Source organism: Falco biarmicus (assembly GCF_023638135.1).
Source record: "Falco biarmicus isolate bFalBia1 chromosome 13 unlocalized genomic scaffold, bFalBia1.pri SUPER_13_unloc_2, whole genome shotgun sequence".
NCBI classification, from domain to species: domain Eukaryota; kingdom Metazoa; phylum Chordata; class Aves; order Falconiformes; family Falconidae; genus Falco; species Falco biarmicus.
Genome location: NW_026611657.1, coordinates 233,416 through 251,425, shown reverse-complemented (window position 1 = coordinate 251,425; position 18,010 = coordinate 233,416). Strand labels below are relative to the sequence as shown.

The window sequence follows — 18,010 nt, the reverse complement described above, 5'->3', positions numbered from 1 at the left end:
GGCGGCGAAGGGGGACGCAGGGAACATGCAGACCGCCCGTTAGACCCACATGGAGGGGTCCCCGCAGGCACAGAGCTGTTGGGGGGGGGGGGGGGGCAGCAAGACGTGCGGGCACGGAGAGGGGATGGAAATCACAATCCACGTGGGAATCGGCCGCGCACGAGGAGCCAGCGGCGAAAAGAGTCAGGGGGGAGCAGGGTAGGTAACGGGGGGCGCAGAGCATCCCCCCAGCCCCGGTTTGCTGCCCAGAACACCCCCACACACACCTTGCAGCACCGGTAGCGCTCACTCACCGCTCGCAGCAGCAGAAAACGGAGCAGGATGAGGTGCTGTGCCGCCGGTACTTGCCCGATTTGGGGGCTGTCCTTGCACTGGGCGATGTAGGCGTGGAGCTGGGAGACGGGCGTCTCGCCCTCGCACTGATGCTGGGGGGTGGGGGGGAGGGGGGAAAAAAAAGGGGAGAGGGAAGCTGAATCCCTCCAGCGAGCGGGATGGGGACCCCCCTTCCCACCAGATCCCCGAGGCGTAAAGCTCGGCTCCGAGAGCAGGATGTGACCTCACCTTGATGGTCTCGTAGGAGCCGGTGATGAGGGCGATGAAGAGGCTGAGGACCATGTAGATGAAGAGGCTGATGAAGGTGTACAGGTAGACCTGGCTGAAGAGCCACACCAAGTAGCTGTTCTGCTGCATCTCGGCAAAGGTGACGAACATATCGTCCCCGTTGATGAGGGAGAAGAGGCACTCGGACACCATGGAAAGGGAGCGGAACTGGGATGGGAACCCATAAACCACCAGTAAGCCGGGGCGGGCTGTTGTGCCCCGCCCCCCCCGCCCTGCTGGAAGCCCCCGAAGAAGGAGCGAGCGCTCCCTGCCACCCGATGTGCTACCCCGATGCCACCGACAGCACCGTAGGTAACCCCCATCCCCCAAATCCGGATTGGGCCCACCCCCATTCTCGCCCTACACGCGGGCAGGGCGAGCGCCCGGAGCAGCACCTTGACGTTGGTACGGTCCCAGCACGATCCAGCCGCAGAAGCAGTAGCCCAGGTAGATGACGGCCACGCAGCAGCAGAAGCGGATGACGTTGGGGAGGGCCACCCGGAGCGTGACAATGAGGATCTGGTGGAGGAAAATCCACTCAGGATCAACCCCGGCAGAATGGGACCCCCATCCCCAGCAGTTCAAAGCACCCCGGGAGACACCCCCCCCCCCGGCCCCCGTGGTCCCCAGCAGAGCAGGATGGGGACCCTGGGGACACACGCAGCAGGTGTAGGATGAGCCTGAGCTCCCCCAGGTGCTGAGGGCCAGACCAGGACGGTCATTCCCAACCTAGAAAATTGTCCCCTGGGCTCCCAGGGGACACGCTCCCCCCTTCGCTGCTGCACTCACGTTGTACTTCTGGAAGAAGGTGAGGTAGCGAATGACCCCGACCCAGACCAGCAGCGTGGAGGTGCCCAGCAGATGCTGCAGATGTCGTAGCCAGCGAAATTCTGCCGGGACAGAGGTGGCACGGGGCTGAGGGACAGCCACCCCCACCCCCCTGAAGTCCCCAAAGCTGTTCCCAGACCCCCAACACCCTCTCCACCAGCCACAAGCGAAATCCTGGTGCCACCAAACAAGACCCTTTGGCACCATCTCCCCGTCCCAAGGGGAGAGGTGGCTTCCGGGGGTCCCACTCGAGGACCCCCTAACCTGCCACCAAGGCTCTGATGGCATCCAGGACAGCTCCACCGGGGCGGATAACGCATCACCAGCACCCAAGGGTGGCTGTCGTGGCTTGTCACGGGGGAACCGTCCCCTCCCCGGAGCGTGGGGACACCCAGGACCTCCAAACTTCTGCTCCGCTCCCCATCCTGCCCGTACTTTTGGATTCGATGCCGATCTTCATGACGGTCCCCAGCACGGTGAGGACATCGCTGATCACCAGCAGGATGTACCAGCCGTTGAGGAATTCCATGCGATCCGACAGGCACACGCGCTGGTTGTACCGGCGCTGGAAGAACCGGCTGAATTCCTGCAGGCAGAGGGAAAAACAAAAACCTATGTCCCCCACCAGGGACACTCCCCAGCCCCAGCCCCCACGTCCCCACCAAGGACGCTGCCCATCCCACCAGCCCGGAGAACCTGACCCATCCCACAGCTTGGGGGATGCCTGCTGGGAAAGGGTCTCCTCCAAAAATCGTCTGGGCTGGAAAAGTGTCCCCCCCCACCCCTCCCAAATCCAAGTTTTTTGGGGGGCCAAGCAGCGCCAGGGTCTGTCCTGCCAGCTCCTGGTGGTGGCTGTGCCATGGGCTGTGGTGCCACCACCGGGGTTTGGTGCAGGGGGAGCAGCTCCGGGGGGGTGGAATGCCAGGGTTGGGTCCCCCCCCCATCATGGTTACACCACGGAGGGGGGCTACGGTCACGCCGCTTCCCGACCCCCCCCCTTCCCCCCCCACTCACGTGCTGCAGCATCAGGCCCCGGATGATGGAGCGAGCGCAGAGGATGAAGGACAGCGAGCAGACGAGGATGACGATGACGTCAAAGAACAGCCGGAAGGAGTTGTCACCTGCAAGGAGGGGGACAGTCACCCAGGAGCACCCTGAGACCCCCCACGCAGCCCCCGGCACCCAACTGGGGATGGACACCAGCTTTGTCATGCCCTCCCAGCTCCCACCTCGGCCAAAGACGCTGTGATCTTTGCACTCCTTGATGTCGGCCCGGTTGTCCAGGTGGATTTTCACCCGGCCCGCTGTGCGCCTTGTTGTCAAACGTGATCTGGAGAAGAGTGAGATGGTTGGAAACCACCCGGCAGCTCCTTGCTGCTGGGACGCTCCCCCAGCCCCACGTCCCCCCCAGGGACGCTGCCCATCACCCATCCCTACGTGCCCATCAGGGATGCTCCCCGCACCCCATCCCTACACCCCCCCAGGATGTCACCCTCCCCCCACCTCGCCCCACGGTGGGGAGCGGTGCCGACGCACTCACGGTGATGGTGAAGGTGTAGCAGTCGGGGATCTCGTTGTTGATGATGGTTTGGATGTTGATGGCTTTCAGCTTGAACTGGATGGTGACGTTGATGAGCCTGTGGGAGGGGACGGAAAATTGTTATTCCTCCTGCTGGGGCTCATCCAGGGGGTCTCAGCCCACTCAGACCCCCCCCAAAACACACCCCCACGAGTCAAAGAACTGATGACAGGAGGGAAAAACCTCTCCTGGGGGTGCGTAAAACCCTGGGAGGTGGTGTCTCCAGCTCGAGAGGAGCAAATCACACACCCCCTGCCCCAGCACCAGTGACTTCGGCTGGTCCAGGGGGTCTCAGCCCACTCAGACCCCACCAACCCCCCCCCCAAACACAACCCCCCAAGTCAAATAACTGATGACAGGAGGGGAAAAAGCCTCCCCTGGGGGTGCGGTAAAACCCCGGGAGAAGGTGTCTCCAGCTCGAGAGGAGCATTTCACACCCCACCCTGCCCCCAGCACCAGTGACTTTTGCTTCAGGGGGCAGGCTGAACCCTCTGGAAGAAACGATGCCACAAGCTATGTGGCGTCTCTCGCTGTCAGCATCCCCTCTCCACACCACCGGGCAAAAGACGGCACCTGGCCCGTGCCTGGGTAACAACCACGGGGCTTGGCCACGGAAAAAAAAATCCCGTGGAAGGATTTTGGGATGTTGCAGAACAGTTGTGGTGCCTTGGAGATGGAGCTGGGGCTGGAAATCAGCTGCTCTGTTGTGCAACCTCACCGGTTTCACATCCCCCTGGGGGGATTTATTTCTATCCCATGACTGTTTTTTTAATTAAAAAAAAAAGCAAACAAAAACCCCACAACGTGGGGGGCTTTTCCACCCTGGCAGCGGGCTTCAGCACCAGGAATGCCCCACACTGGGGTCCCCACTTTGTGCCAACGGGATGTCCCCAGGCTCGTAGGGACGAGATCGGTGATTACTTGTGGAATTTGAGGGTGAAGTTCTTGTAGCTGTGCTCCAGCTCTGGAGGAAGAGGCTGTGGGTCCTCAGGGTCCACCCCCAGCAGTCTGCAGGAAGGGAGAAGCATCTTCAGGGAAGCCCAAGCCCCCCACCCCCACAGACCCCTCGGACCCTTCCCAAGGGCAAAATAAGGACCAAAAAGCTCCTCAAGGAGCCAGCAGGAGCTGCGGGACCAGGACTCTCAGCCCCACCGTCCCCAAAACCCACCTGTGACAATCTTGGGGTCTATGTTGAAGGTGTCGTTGGCCGGATCGATGCGTCCCTTACGGTAATATTGCTGGCACAGCATGAGGGCCGAGTGGTTCCCGCTGCTCTCGCCCTGCACGTAGGCATAGCGGCCGATGGTCTCGTTGGGAATGGCCAAGTACTGGAGAAGGAGATGCCCTCAGCATCTTGGAGGTGACCCTCTGTGTCCCGCTCTCCCCACAGATCTCACCTTCTCCACGGCGTAAAACATGCGCTCGTAGAGGTCGCGTTGCGTGTAGACGGCGTAAGAGTCGTCGGCGCCGTCCACGTAGTCCTTCAGGAAGAGGTGCTTGAAGGCAACGGTGTTCTCCTCCTTGAACGTCACCACCATCTGGTTGCTGAGCCCAAAAAGAATGAGCTGAGGGACAAAGGACACCATGATGAAACCCCCGCCCCAGCAGCTCCAGCACCACCCCACCCAAAACGTGGCCGTTTCGCCCCAAAGGAGCTCACAGGAGGCAAAATGCCACCACCCGACACTTGGGTGACCCCAAGATGACAAGGACCAGCTTGCATGTCGCTGAGGTTGTCCCCATCTCCATCTGGTCATCCCAAAACCTCTTCTGCTGCCCGTTCTGTGGCAAAGCTCCTCTTCCACCACAGATAGGGAGAGGACCATCTCCTTGGGGACATGGACCATCTCCTTGGGGACATGGACCATCTCCTTGGGGACACGGACGTGTCCCACCACAGATGGGGTCATGGACCATCACCTTGGGGACATGCATGTGTCCCACCACAGATGGAGTCATGGACCATCTCCCTGGGGATATGGACCATCTCCTTGGGGACATGCACGTGTCCCACCACAGATGGGGTCACGGACCATCTCCTTGGAGGGAGACACATGTCCCACCACAGACGGGGCAAGGACCATCTCCCTGGGGACATGGACTATCTCCTTGGGGACATCCACGTGTCCCACCACAGATGGGGCGAGGACCATCCCCTTGGGGACATGGACTGTCTCCCTGGGGACACGCACGTGTCCCACCACATACGGGGTGAGGACCATCTCCTTGGGGACACCCATGTGTCCCACCACATACGGGGCGGGGACCATCTCCTTGGGGACATGGACCACCTCCTTGGGGACATCCACATGTCCCACCACAGACCCAGGATGGAGCCTGGTGCCTGTCTGGGAGCCAGTGTCACCCTGAGCAGGGACAAACTTTCTGCCCCTCCCCCCCCCCCCCCCTTTTTTGGGGCACCCCGGCATTACCCACTGCCTGAGCCACCCCAGTGTGTGTCACCCAGCCCCAGGGATGTGCCACCAGGGTCATCCCAAGGGACCCCACCTATCCCAGGGGACCTCTCCCAAGTTCCCCGCTGTCCCCAAGCCCCCCCAAAAACCCCCACCACTCCCCACCATGCCCCCAAGCCTTGCTGGGGGTGCCCACTCCGACGTCCCCAGGCCTAGTGCCCACCTCAGAGGTCACCTTCAGTGCTCAGAGCCCCCGTGTCATTGTCCCCCCCCAACGCGTCATGTCCCCGTGTCCCTCTGCCACTCAGTACCACCCTGGGCTCCCCCTCCCTGCTGTCCCCATGTCCCAGGGGATCCTGTCCCCATGCCCCGGTGCCCGCTGTCACCATTCTCCAGTGCCACCCCCTCCCCCCTGGTATCCCAGTGCCACCCCCCCCAGTGTCCCCATGCCCTGGTGCCCAGTGTCACTGTTCCCCAGGACCATCCCTCTGTGATGTCCCCATGCCCCGGTGCCCAGTGTCACCGTTCCCCAGGGCCACCCGTCGGCAGGGCCACCTCCCCCCCGCAGTGTCCCCATGTCCTGGTGCCCAGTGTCACCATTCCCCAGAGCCACCCGTTCCCTGGGCCACCCCCTCGCCACGGTGTCCCCATGCCCCGGTGCCCGGTGTCACTGTGCCCCAGGGCCACTCGCTGCCCAGTGTCACCTCCCCCCCGGTGTCCCCATGCCCCAGCGCCCAGTGTCACCGTTCCCCAGGGCCACCCCCCCCCTTGGTGTCCACATTCCCCAGGGCCACCCCGCCCCAGCGTCGCACCCCCCCCTCCCGGTGTGTCCCCACCCCCCGGTGTCCCCGCACCTGGACGGTGACCAGGAGGATCTTGGCCAGCTGCAGCCCCAGCTTCACAGGCCGCCGCCCGCGGGCCCGGTACTTGTCGCAGGGGCTCATGAAGAAATACTTGAGGCGGCGGCGCAGCTCCTCCTCCTCCGCCACCGCCGGGGCCTCCGCCGTGCCGTAACCGGGCCCGCGGCCCAGCAGCCGCTCGGTTTCTGAGGGGAAACGGCCGTTACCGGGGGGGGGAGCGGAGGCCCCGCGGGGCAGCACCGGCCCAGCCCGCGCCCCCCGGGCCGCTCACCGGACGGGGCCGACCCCTTCCCCCGTCCCGGGCCCCCCCCGCAGCCTCCGGAGCCGCTCACCGGACGGGGCCGCCATGGCGCCGCCTCAGGGCGGCTTCGCCACCTGCATCACGTGACGGGAAGGCACTGCGTGGGCACGCCCACCCGGCTCTGGGCACGCCTACTCTGCCCTGGCCATGCCCACGCGGCTGTGGTTATGCCCAACCGGTCATGACCACGCCCACCCCCTCTGGCCACGCCCACCCGGCTGTGCTCACGCCCATCCCCGCTCTAGCCGAGCCCACCCGGTTATGGCCACGCCCACCCCCTCTCTGGACACGCCCACTCGGCTGTGCTCGCGCCCACCCCCGCTCTAGCCGAGCCCATCCGGTTATAGCCACGCCCACCCCCGCCCTGGACACACCCACTCGGCTGTGCTCACGCCCACCCCCACTCTAGCCGAGCCCATCTGGCTATGGCCACGCCCACCCGGCTGTGGTTATGGCCACCCGGTCATGGCCACGCCCACCCCCTCTCTGGCCACGCCCACCCGGCTCTGGGCACGCCCACTCCCGCTCTAGCCGAGCCCATCCGGCTATGGTCACGGCCACGCCTAACGCCGCTCTGGCTACGCCCACCCGGCTGCGGTCACACCCAGTGGTCCGAAGTTATGCCTATCCTGTCATGGCCACTCCCACCCTCACTCTGGCCACGCCTGCCCCGCCATGGCTAGGCCCACACAGCGCCTGTGCTGCCCTCCCCGCCCCTGCCGTGACCTGGGGGGTTGGAGGGGGGCGTGTCACATGTATCTCCGTGCCAGGACAGTGACATGTAGTATGATGGGACAAGTTCATGGACAGTGACATGTGGCATGGGGAGGCATGTCCATGGATGGTGACATGTGGCCCAGGAGGACATGACCATGGGTGGTGACAAGTGGTCCAGGCGGACACGTCCATGCTTGGTGACATGTGGCCCAGGAGAACATGTTCATGGATGGTGACATGTGGCATGGGGAGACACATTCATGGACAGTGACATGTGGCATGACGGGACACGACCATGGGTGGTGACATGTGGCCCAGGAGGACATCACCATGCCAGGATGGTCACATGTGGCACGGAGGTGACACCTGATGGAGGACAACCCATCCTCCCCAACACCCCCACCACCACGACACCGTCCCCTTGGTGCCACCATTTATTCACCGCTCCTCATTGGGACAGGCCACCCATCATGCGGGTTGTCCCGTGTCCCTCAGGCCACCCCTGGCAGTGGCTCCAGCAGCAGCCAGAGCCCGTCCTCGGCGCGGAGGATGAGCTCGGTCTTGCGCCGCGGTGGCCGCCCCGTGTCCAGCCGGACAGCGAAGCGTGTCACCGTCAGTGCCACCACCACCTTCAGCTCGGCCATGGCGAAGCTCTGCCCGATGCAGTTCCTGCCACCACGTTCCCTCTGTCACCTCCCCAGGGGGGGACAGCAGACCCCACCCCACCCCCCATCAAGGTGGTGGAGCAGATGGTAGAACCTCCCCAAACCAGGGGGACGGTGTTGTCCCCGTGATGATCAAGGTGGTGGAGCAGATGGTGGAACCTCCCCAAATCAGGGGGGTGGTGTTGTCCCCGTGATGGCATGGCTTGGGGACAACCACCCCACCTCGAAGCCAAGCAGGCTGGGGGAGGTGACACATGGGGACACTTGCGTTCCCACCACATCTTACCTGGGACCAGCGGAAAAGGGGATGAAGGCCAACGGGGACCGTTCCTTGCTGTTCTCCGGGCTGAACCTCAATGGGTTGTAGACCTGGGATGACATAGACATCGTCACACAGTTGTCCCTGCCCATGGTGACAATCCCTGGTGCCACCAGGACCAGGTGGCTCCACCTGGGGCTCGGGCCAGACGTCGGGGTTGTGGTGGGTCCCGTAGATGCTCATCAGGCAGATGACCCCTGGTGGGATAGAAACAGCCACCTTAGGGACAGGGGACAAGGAGGGACGGGGACACTGGGGACACCCCATGCCCTGGGCGAGCTGTACCCTTGGGGATGATGCGTCCATCGTGCAGGGTGACATCCTTGGTGCAGCACCGCGACACGGCGGTGACAGGGGGGTGCAGGCGGAGGCTCTCCTTGATGCACATGGTGGTGAAGGGCAGGTGGGACAGGTCCTCCCTGGAGGGGGGGACACACGGTGGCACCGGGGTCCCCAAGCTGGCTGGTCAGGGGACGTCACTTGGGGACATCTCACCATTCAATGTCCTGCACATCCCTGCCCTTGAGGAGCTCGTGGACCTCCTGGCGGCACCGCTCCTGGTGGTGGGGGGTGGCAGGCCAGGTTGTAGAGCAGCCACGCCAAGCCACTGGCCGTCGTGTCGTGGCCTGAGGGGACAAGGGCTGAGCCTGGGGACATGCCTGTCCCCCACCTCCGATGGCACCTGGTGGCTCTTCCTCACCCTCAAACATGAAGGTGTTGGCCTCCGCCGAGATGTCCTCATCCGACAGGGGGTTGCCGTCCTCGTCCTGCCAGGGGGACCGTGGCAGTCAAGATGTCCCCTGGAGCCACCACCCTATGGCCAACCCTCCCCATGGCCACCACCATCCCCTTGGCCACCACCATCCTACTGTAGCCACCTCCCTATGGCCAGCCTTTCCTTTGACCACCACCATCCCATGACAACCACCACCCTACGGCCAACCCTCCCCATGGCCACCACCAACCCCTTGGCCACCACCCCCCCCACTATGGCCACCACCCTATGGCCAACCTTTCCCTTGGCCACCACCATCCCATGATGACCACCACCCTATGGCCAACCTTTCCCATGGCCACCACCATCCCACTATGGCCACCACCCTATGGCCAAACTTTCCCATGGCCACCACCATCCCATGATGACCACCACCCTATGGCCAACCTTTCCCTTGGCCACCACCATCCTGTGATGACCACCACTCTATGACCAAACTTCCCCATGGCCATCACCATCCGCTTGGCCACCACCATCCCACTATTGCCACCACCCTATGGCCAGCCCTGCCCATGGCCACACCATCTTGCTGCGGCATGACCTTAGCAAGCAGGAGAAGGTCAATGAAGTCCATGCTCCGTCCCTGGTGGCTCTCCAGCCAGGCTTGGTGGCCAAGGCGCTCGAGGGCCTGGCGCCGCCGCTGCACCACGGCAGCGGTGAAGCTGTGCACGGTGGCGCAGGCCCGGGCAAAGCGGCGCCCGTCAGCCGAGAGGTGGTAGAGCCACGTTGGGTGATGGAGCGGGTGGCGCTGGCGTCTCACCACCAAGGTGCTCAGCTCCATGATGGCCTTGATGTACTCGCTGGGCTGCCTGGGGGGCACTGGGCACCGCTGGGGGTGGCCACCAGGGGCCACCGAGGGCCACCACCCCCCTGGCCGTGGTGAGCTTCAGCAGGGACATGAGGTGGTGGAAGGTCCCCTCCCCATGAGGATGTTTGGTGACACATGGGGGGACTCAGAGCCCGAGGGGGGGACACCCTGATGGGGGGAAGATGGGGTGACCCTAGGAGGGACAGAGTTGGGGTGGGGGGACAATGTTGGGGTGATGGGGACCTTGATGGGTACAACTTGATGGGTACAAAGCCCAGGGGGGACCCAACCAGGGCAGGAGACACCAGCAAGGGACAGCACCAGGGTCAGGGGGGGTCCCTTGTGTGTGACCCTGGTAAGGGGCGATGGGGACAGTGTGGGGGTCCCTGGGGGGGGACACAGGGTGACGGTGACACTCACTCCTGGCAGTGGCTTTCATGGCTGAAGATGCACTTCTGGAGGGTGTCCAGGGTGAGGAGGCTGAGCTGCTCCAGCACCTCCAGTGCCACTGTGCCCCCCACCGCCTCCGCTGCCGCCCGCCACTTGGCCTGGGGGGGGAGGGGGATGGGTGCCGGAGGAGGGCTGGGGCATGGGGGAGGAGGGGCAGGGGGATGGGTGCTCACGTGCATGACGTGGGTGCTCCGGTTGAAGATGGCCACGTAAGGTTTGAGGACATCCCGGTGGAAGGCGGGTGCCAGCAGGCGCCGGTGCTGAGCCCACTTCTTCCCGGCGCTCAGCAGGAGCCCATCACCTGGGGGAGGTCACCCGGCTCCATCGGGGGGCACCCATGGGTGCTGCCCCTCCCCCACCCCGTCCCACCCACCTCCCCTGGCACCACTCACCCAGCCAGGGCTTGAGGAAGCCGTAGAAGAGCTGGTCCTTGGGGGCGACGGATGCTGTGAGGGAGGTGAGCAGGAGATGGTGACAGGTGGCACCAGGGTGGCATCGGGTCCCCTGAGGGGCAGGCAAGGGGGGGGGGGGGGGGGCGAGGCTAGGGAGAGGGGACCCCCTGTCTGCACCCATAACCACCTCAGGATGGGAGTTTGGGTGCCACCAGGCCACTGGGGTGGCCATGGTGACACCTGGAGGTGGCCCTCAAGGACAGGTTGGTGGCCACCCTTGGGTATTTGGCCATGGTGACACCCAGAGGTGGCCCTCAAGGACAGGTTGGTGGCCACCATTGGGTATTTGGGTGCTCCCTGGGCTGGCCCTGGGGTGACCATGGGGACGCTCAGGGTGGGTTGGTGGCCCTTGTGTCCTACCTGGGGCCATCAGGATGGGGCGGAGGGTGCTGGGGTGGAAGAAGCGCAGGATGGGCAACCACGGCAGGAGCCACCACAGGCAGCAGTGACAATACTGGGCCACCAACTCATCCACCTGCTGCAGCCCCTCCTCCGTGCTCTTCCCCTGTGGCACCGCGCAGCTCAGTGACAGCCTTGGGGACACCCTTGTCCCCAGGGCTGTGGGGACAGGGGTGTCCCCAGGTCACGGCCAGCCTTGGGGACAGTCTCAGCTTGGGTTCACAGATGGACCTGGGGTCGCTAAGAACTTATGTGGTGGCACCCTGTCCCCACTGTCCCCCATCCTAGGTTCCACCACCCTGTCCCCACTGTCCCCCTCAGTGCCACCACCCTGGCCCCACTGTCCCCTGTCCTAGGTGCCACCACCCTCTCTTTGCTTTTCCCACCAGATGCTACCAACATGTCCCACCTGTCCCCCCCAGGTGCCACCCCGCTGTCCCCACTGCCCCCCTGAGGTGCCACCCCCTGTCACCAATGTCCCCCCCAGCTGCTACCACGCTGTCCCCACTGTCACCATCCCCCCCAGGTGCCACCCCCGCTGTCCCCACTCTCCCCCCAAGGTGCCACCCCCCTGTCCCCAATGTCCCCCCAGATGCCACCCCGCTGTCCCCACTGTCCCCCACCCAGACGCCACCACCCTCTCCCCACTGTCCCCCCAGATGCCACCCCCGCTGTCCCCACTGTCCCCCCAAGGTGCCACCCCCCTGTCCCCACTGTCCCCCCAGATGCCACCCCGCTGTCCCCACTGTCCCCCACCCAGATGCCACCCCCCTGTCCCCAATGTCCCCCCAGATGCCACCCCCGCTGTCCCCACTGTCCCCCACCCAGACGCCACCACCCTCTCCCCACTGTCCCCCCAGATGCCACCCCCGCTGTCCCCACTGTCCCCCCAAGGTGCCACCCCCCTGTCCCCACTGTCCCCCCAGATGCCGCCCCGCTGTCCCCACTGTCCCCCACCCAGATGCCACCCCCCCTGTCCCCAATGTCCCCCCAGATGCCACCCCGCTGTCCCCACTGTCCCCCACCCAGATGCCACCCCCCTGTCCCCAATGTCCCCCCAGATGCCACCCCCGCTGTCCCCACTGTCCCCCACCCAGACGCCACCACCCTCTCCCCACTGTCCCCCCAGATGCCACCCCCGCTGTCCCCACTGTCCCCCACCCAGATGCCACCCCCCTGTCCCCACTGTCCCCCCAGATGCCACCCCCGCTGTCCCCACTGTCCCCCACCCAGATGCCACCCCCCTGTCCCCAATGTCCCCCCAGATGCCACCCCCGCTGTCCCCACTGTCCCCCACCCAGACGCCACCACCCTCTCCCCACTGTCCCCCCAGATGCCACCCCGCTGTCCCCACTGTCCCCCACCCAGACGCCACCACCCTCTCCCCACTGTCCCCCCAGATGCCACCCCCGCTGTCCCCACTGTCCCCCACCCAGATGCCACCCCCCTGTCCCCAATGTCCCCCCAGATGCCACCCCCGCTGTCCCCACTGTCCCCCACCCAGGTGCCACCCCCCTGTCCCCACTGTCCCCCTGAGGAGCCCCCCCCCCTTTCACCACTGTCCCCCCCAAGATGCCACCCCCCTGTCCCAAATGTCCCCCCCAGGTGCCACCAACCTGTCACCACTGTCCCCCCACTGTCCCCAGTGTCGCCCCAGGTGCCACACCCCCCCCCCGTCCCCGCTTTCCCTTTGAGGTGCCACCCCCCCTGTCCCCACTCCCCTCCAGGTGCCACCCCCGTTGTCCCCGCCGCTGTCCCCTCACCATGCCAGTGTGACCCAGCAGCCAGCTCTGCCATGGCGGCCGGGGGAAGCGGCGCAGTTGGTGGCAGGTGGCTCCGAAGCGGGTGACAGTGACCACGACATCCCAAAGCCACCGCAGCAGCAGGGCCAGCAGCAGGGTGATGACGGCCAGCACCCCCAGGGGACACAGCGCCCAGGCCACCGCCATGGCACCCGCCGCCTGGGGACAGGGCAAAGGTTGGGTGGCACCACCGTGTCACGTGTCCCCACGACGGGTGGCATCGCGCGCAGCCTGGTGGCTTTGTGGCAACGTGTGTCCTGGGGACATTGTCCCAGGGTGCCACCACTTTGTCACCTCCCTGTCCCCCCAGGTGCCACCCCCCCTGGTCCCCAATGTCCCCCCAGATGCCACCCCACTGTCCCCCCACAGGTGCCACCTCCCTGTCACCACTGTCCCCCCAGATGCCACCACCCTGTCCCCACTGTCCCCTCCCCCAGCTGCCACCCCTTGACCATGCCACCCCCCTTGTGGCACACACACCCCTCTGCATGCACATGCACACACGTGTGCACACATGTATCCTTTGCCTGCACACACATGCCAATGCCATGGGCACACATGGCAATGCCATGGGCTCACACGTGTTTGCACGCATGCAAGAGCGCATGCACACACCCTGTGCACCCCCCAACCACGTGTACACATGTGTGCACACGTATGCACGCACAACCCTCCATGCACCATATGTCTGCACACGCACCCCGTGCACATGCAATGCACACACATGTACATATGCACATGCGCACACGCATGCACACGTGTGTAGCCCCTCCCCCCCCCCCCCCTCCCCCGTGTTACCCCCCCCCAAACACATGTGTGCTGCCCCGCTGGAAGCACTGACACCACACACACATGTGCCACCCTGCCCCGCCCCGTGTCCCCCCCCACCCCCGGTGACATCGGGGCCTGGGTGCAGGGACAAAGTCCAGCGCGGCCGCAACACGGGACACCGCGACGGGGGCCATGTCCTGCACCACGATCCCCTGGCTCCTGGTGCTGAGCCTCTGCGCCCAGCACACCGCAGGTAGGCACACCCCACGCCACACCGCGACACGCCCCACGGCAACACCCTGTAACATACCGCGGCACGCCACAACACGCCACGGCAACACCCCACAACACCCCATAACATACCACGACACGCCGCGACACGTCACAACAACACCCCACAACACCCCGTTACATACTGCAACATGCCACGGCAACACCCCACAACACCCCATAACATACCACGACACGCCGCGACACGTCACAACAACACCCCACAACACCCCGTTACATACTGCAACACGCCACGGCAACACCCCACAACACCCGGTAACATACCACGACACGCCGCGACACGTCACAACAACACCCCACAACACCCCGTTACATACTGCAACACGCCACGGCAACACCCCACAACACCCCGTAACATACCACGACATGCCATGACACGCCATGGCAACACCCCGCAACACCCCATAACATACCACAACACGCCACGACACATCACGACATCACATAACATACCACAGCACACCACGACACGCCAAGGCAACACCCCACAACACCCTATAACATACCACAACATGCCACGACATGCCACAACATGCCATAACACATCACCACATACCACAATACATCACGACGCACCCCGAGGTGCAGCGACATGCCACAACACGCTCCAACACACCACCACACATGTGCCAACCGCAGTGGCTTCTCCAAGCCCGTTTTCGAGCCAAAATCCCTCCAGTTGGTTGTTTTTTTCCCCCCTAATTAGGGCGATTTGAGCCCAAATTCGTGCCCACGTGGGTGGGGCGGGGGTGGGGGCTGCACCCAGTTTTGGGGGGATTTGGGTTCTGGGTGCTGGCAGCAGGTGCGGTCGTCCTGATTTTGGGGGTTTTTGCCTTGTTTTGGGGTGTTTTCACCCGGTTTTGGGTGCTTTCACCCGGTTTTAGGTGCTTTCACCCAGTTTTGGGTGCTTTCCCTCCAGTTATGGGTGCTTTCACCCAATTTTAGGTGCATTTGCCCAGTTTTGGGTGCTTTCACCCAGTTTTGGGTGCTTTCCCTCCCATTTTGGGTGCATTCACTCAGTTTTGTGTGCTTTCACCCCAATTTTAGCTTTTGTTTTGGGTGCTTGCACCCAGTTTCAGCTGCATTCATCCAGTTTTGGGTGCATTTTCCTTTTTCTGGGTGCTTTCCCTCCCATTTTGGGTGCATTCCCCCTGTTTTTTGGGTGCATCCCCCCAAAGTTTGGGTGCATCCCCCCTGTTTCGGGCACATCCCCCCACCCCAAGCCCCCCCACCCACCCCAGGACACTCCAGCCACCCCCTGCACCCATGGGTGCCCCTGCAGGTCCCCCTGTCCCCTGTTGCAGGTCTCCCACCGCGCCACATGGACTCCGTGGTGGAGATGGTGGAAGCCCTGGAGTCAACCAGCCGCGGCTTCACCGGCGTCGTGCCGGAGCTGGCGCGGGCACTGGGTGCCTGCAGCACCCCGGGGTGCCGCGCAGTGCTGGGCCACCCACCCACTGTCCCACCAGCTCCACCAATGCTCAGCCGCGAGCAGTGGCTGCTCTTCACCCAACTCCTCCACCACGACACCACAGCGCCCGAGCGCGGCGCGGTGCTGGCACCCGACGGCTCCACCGTCACCCTGGGACCCCTCCTTGCCGGCATCGAGGTTGGCCTCAGGCGGGCGTTGGGGTGGGCTGTCCCCACCCTGGAGCCACCCGTCGATGCGCTCTACGCCGTCACCATCACCGAAGCCTTGGGGACATCCTTCCTCTTGGCCCGTGACAGTGGTGGCCACCGGCCGGCGCTGGGACCCGCCGGCTGTTGGGATGACGTCAATGACCCCCAAAACTACACCCTGCTGGGACCCCCCTCCCCCATCCCCGATGCCGTCGCCAACGCGGCGATGGATGGGGTGCTGTTGGGTGCCCAGCTGGCCCAAGCACCCATCCCACTCGCCGATCTCCTCCGGGGCTACTATGGGACAGGCAACGGCACGGAGAAGGGGCTACCACCCAGCAGTTACCGGCGGCGAGATTTTGGGGCACTGGTGGCACCGAAGAAGCTGGAGGAGGAGGTGGCGGCGATGCTGAGGGTGCTGCAGGTGCTGCCACCCACGCGGGAGCTCCTGGAGGACGTGGAGCCGGAGGAGGTGGTGGCCATTGCTCGCCAAGCAGCAAGGGACTTCACGGAGGTCTATGTGGGTAGGGAGGTGGCACTGGGTGGTGGGAGCAGATCTTCTGTCCCCCCCCAAAAAAAAAAATTGGGTGGGAGGGTGGGTGGAGAGCTGCACCCTGGGTGGGGGTGGGGTCTCTGGTGGCACCGCTGTGTAGGTGGCACCGAGGGGAGTCAAGCTTTGAGAGCTCAGTGGTGACATGTGGCTTGGCATGGTGGCCACCACCGCTGTGTGCCCTGGCTGGACACCACCATGTCCCCTGGCTGGACACCAGTATGTCCTCAGTTACCCCTAGATGAGGGGACCTCAGGGGGACACCATCATGTCCCAGGCCAAGGTGTCCCTCAGCTGGGCAGATGCTCCATGTCCCCAAGACCCCCAGGGGACACTGCCATGGGTCCAACCGCCCATGGGACCAGGCATGTCCCCTTCCTCCACCACCTGCCTTCCCTCGCAGCGTGCCCAGCCATCATGCCCCGGTGCATGTGGGGTGCCCGTCCCTACCGGGGCACCCCCAAACCGTTGACCCTCCCCTTGGGCTCCGTCTATATCCATCACACCTTCATACCCAGCACTCCGTGCCGCACCTTCACCGCCTGCGCCCGTGCCATGCGTGCCATGCAACGCTTCCACCAGGACACCCGTGGTTGGGATGACATCGGCTACAGGTGAGACCCTGTCACCATCACCCCACCGTGGTCCCCACCACCCATCCCTGGGTGGCTCAGGTTGACCCGTGGGTGCTTGCAGCTTTGTGGTGGGGTCGGATGGGTACCTGTACCAAGGTCGAGGTTGGCACTGGGTGGGTGCCCACACCAAAGGCTACAACACCAAAGGCTACGGCATCAGCTACGTTGGAGACTTCTCGACCACCTTGCCAGACCGTGATGCCATTGCCCTGGTGCGGGACAATCTCCTGCCCTGCGCCGTGAGGACTGGCCGGCTCCATCCCAACTACACCTTACGTGGCCACCGCCAGATGGGTCACACCAACTGCCCGGGCAACTCCCTCTTCCATGAGATTGAGACCTGGCATGGCTTCAAGGTGAGCATCGGTGGCATCTTCATGGCTTGGAGGTTGGGTGCCCGGTTGGGGTGTCTGGTCCAGCTGGCATGCCTGGGAGGGTGGTGGGTTGGTGGAGGTGGTGGTGGGGCTGGTCATGGTTTCTTCTCTCCTCTGCAGTGAGGACCAGCCCTCTGGATCCTGGTCTGGATGGGTGCGGGAGAGGTTGGATGGTGATCTAGGTGGATGCTGGCCTGATGGGTGATGGTCTAGATGAACCCTGGTCCAACAGATGTTGGTTCTGTGGGTGCCGGCCTGGGTGGACCCTGGTCCAGACAGACCCTGAGCCAAGGGATGTCATCAGGGATCAGCCCTGGGCCAGGTGGACACCAAACCCATGGATGCCAACCCTGATGGACCCTGGTCCACGTGGACACCAGCCCAATGGATGCCAACCCTGATGGACCCTGGCCCAGAAGAACCTCAACCTTGAAGCCTACCAGCCTGGACAGATCCTGGCCCAGATTGGCACCGGGCCAGGAGGGTCCTGACCTGGCCCCACCGGCCCAGCAGCCCCTTCCTGTAGCCACAAGCCACCAGAAATCCCCCTGCAATAAAGTCAGTGGCAGGACATCAGCTTTGGGTGGTCTCTGGACAACAAGAGGGAAACTGAGGCATGGGGGAGGGGATGGCCATGGGAGAGGACCTGAGGGACCCAGGTGCCCAGGACCTGCTGCAGGGCTGGGTGCTGTGGCACACGTGTGTGTGTGTGTGTACACGTATGCCCAAGCAGTGCTGTCCCCCCCTTACCCCATCCCTTGGGGACCCCACATGACCCCCAAGGAGACCCCCCCCTCCAT

The 18,010-nt window shown here is 64.2% G+C and overlaps 3 protein-coding genes across 3 annotated transcripts; 1 reads left to right on the top strand and 2 right to left on the bottom strand.

Annotated features, from left to right (window-relative positions):
* Positions 1–95: 95 nt before the first annotated feature.
* Positions 96–6,699, bottom strand: LOC130143241 (mucolipin-1-like). The gene is given in 16 exon segments (XM_056325922.1): positions 96–358; positions 360–425; positions 562–768; positions 967–1,119; positions 1,390–1,463; positions 1,466–1,492; positions 1,867–2,014; positions 2,443–2,549; positions 2,658–2,730; positions 2,732–2,758; positions 2,969–3,065; positions 3,929–4,015; positions 4,172–4,335; positions 4,405–4,572; positions 6,276–6,466; positions 6,614–6,699. Coding segments are annotated over 16 exon segments (1,674 nt in total). The 5' UTR covers positions 6,630–6,699; the 3' UTR covers positions 96–289.
* Positions 6,700–7,720: 1,021 nt separating this feature from the next.
* LOC130143239 (ultra-long-chain fatty acid omega-hydroxylase) lies at positions 7,721–13,164 on the bottom strand. The gene is given in 13 exon segments (XM_056325919.1): positions 7,721–7,968; positions 8,251–8,333; positions 8,416–8,480; positions 8,569–8,702; positions 8,779–8,852; positions 8,854–8,909; positions 8,984–9,050; positions 9,600–9,867; positions 10,287–10,414; positions 10,490–10,617; positions 10,709–10,762; positions 11,129–11,273; positions 12,931–13,164. Coding segments are annotated over 13 exon segments (1,566 nt in total). The 5' UTR covers positions 13,117–13,164; the 3' UTR covers positions 7,721–7,790.
* A 710-nt stretch (positions 13,165–13,874) lies between these two features.
* On the top strand, positions 13,875–17,786 carry PGLYRP2 (peptidoglycan recognition protein 2). The gene is made up of 5 exons (XM_056325921.1): positions 13,875–13,993; positions 15,336–16,175; positions 16,605–16,815; positions 16,898–17,192; positions 17,331–17,786. Exons 1-5 carry the CDS (start codon positions 13,933–13,935, stop codon positions 17,331–17,333), a joined length of 1,410 nt encoding a protein of 469 aa, XP_056181896.1. The 5' UTR covers positions 13,875–13,932; the 3' UTR covers positions 17,334–17,786.
* Positions 17,787–18,010: the final 224 nt, after the last annotated feature.

Excerpts from the sequence above, each read along its gene's own strand:
- PGLYRP2 (XM_056325921.1), top strand. The coding sequence starts at position 13,933 with ATGTCCTGCACCACGATCCCCTGGCTCCTGGTGCTGAGCCTCTGCGCC. Across the intron at positions 13,994-15,335 it reads CTGCGCCCAGCACACCGCAG|GTCTCCCACCGCGCCACATG; the intron begins GTAGGCACACCC and ends CCCCTGTTGCAG. Across the intron at positions 16,816-16,897 it reads TGGGATGACATCGGCTACAG|CTTTGTGGTGGGGTCGGATG; the intron begins GTGAGACCCTGT and ends GGGTGCTTGCAG.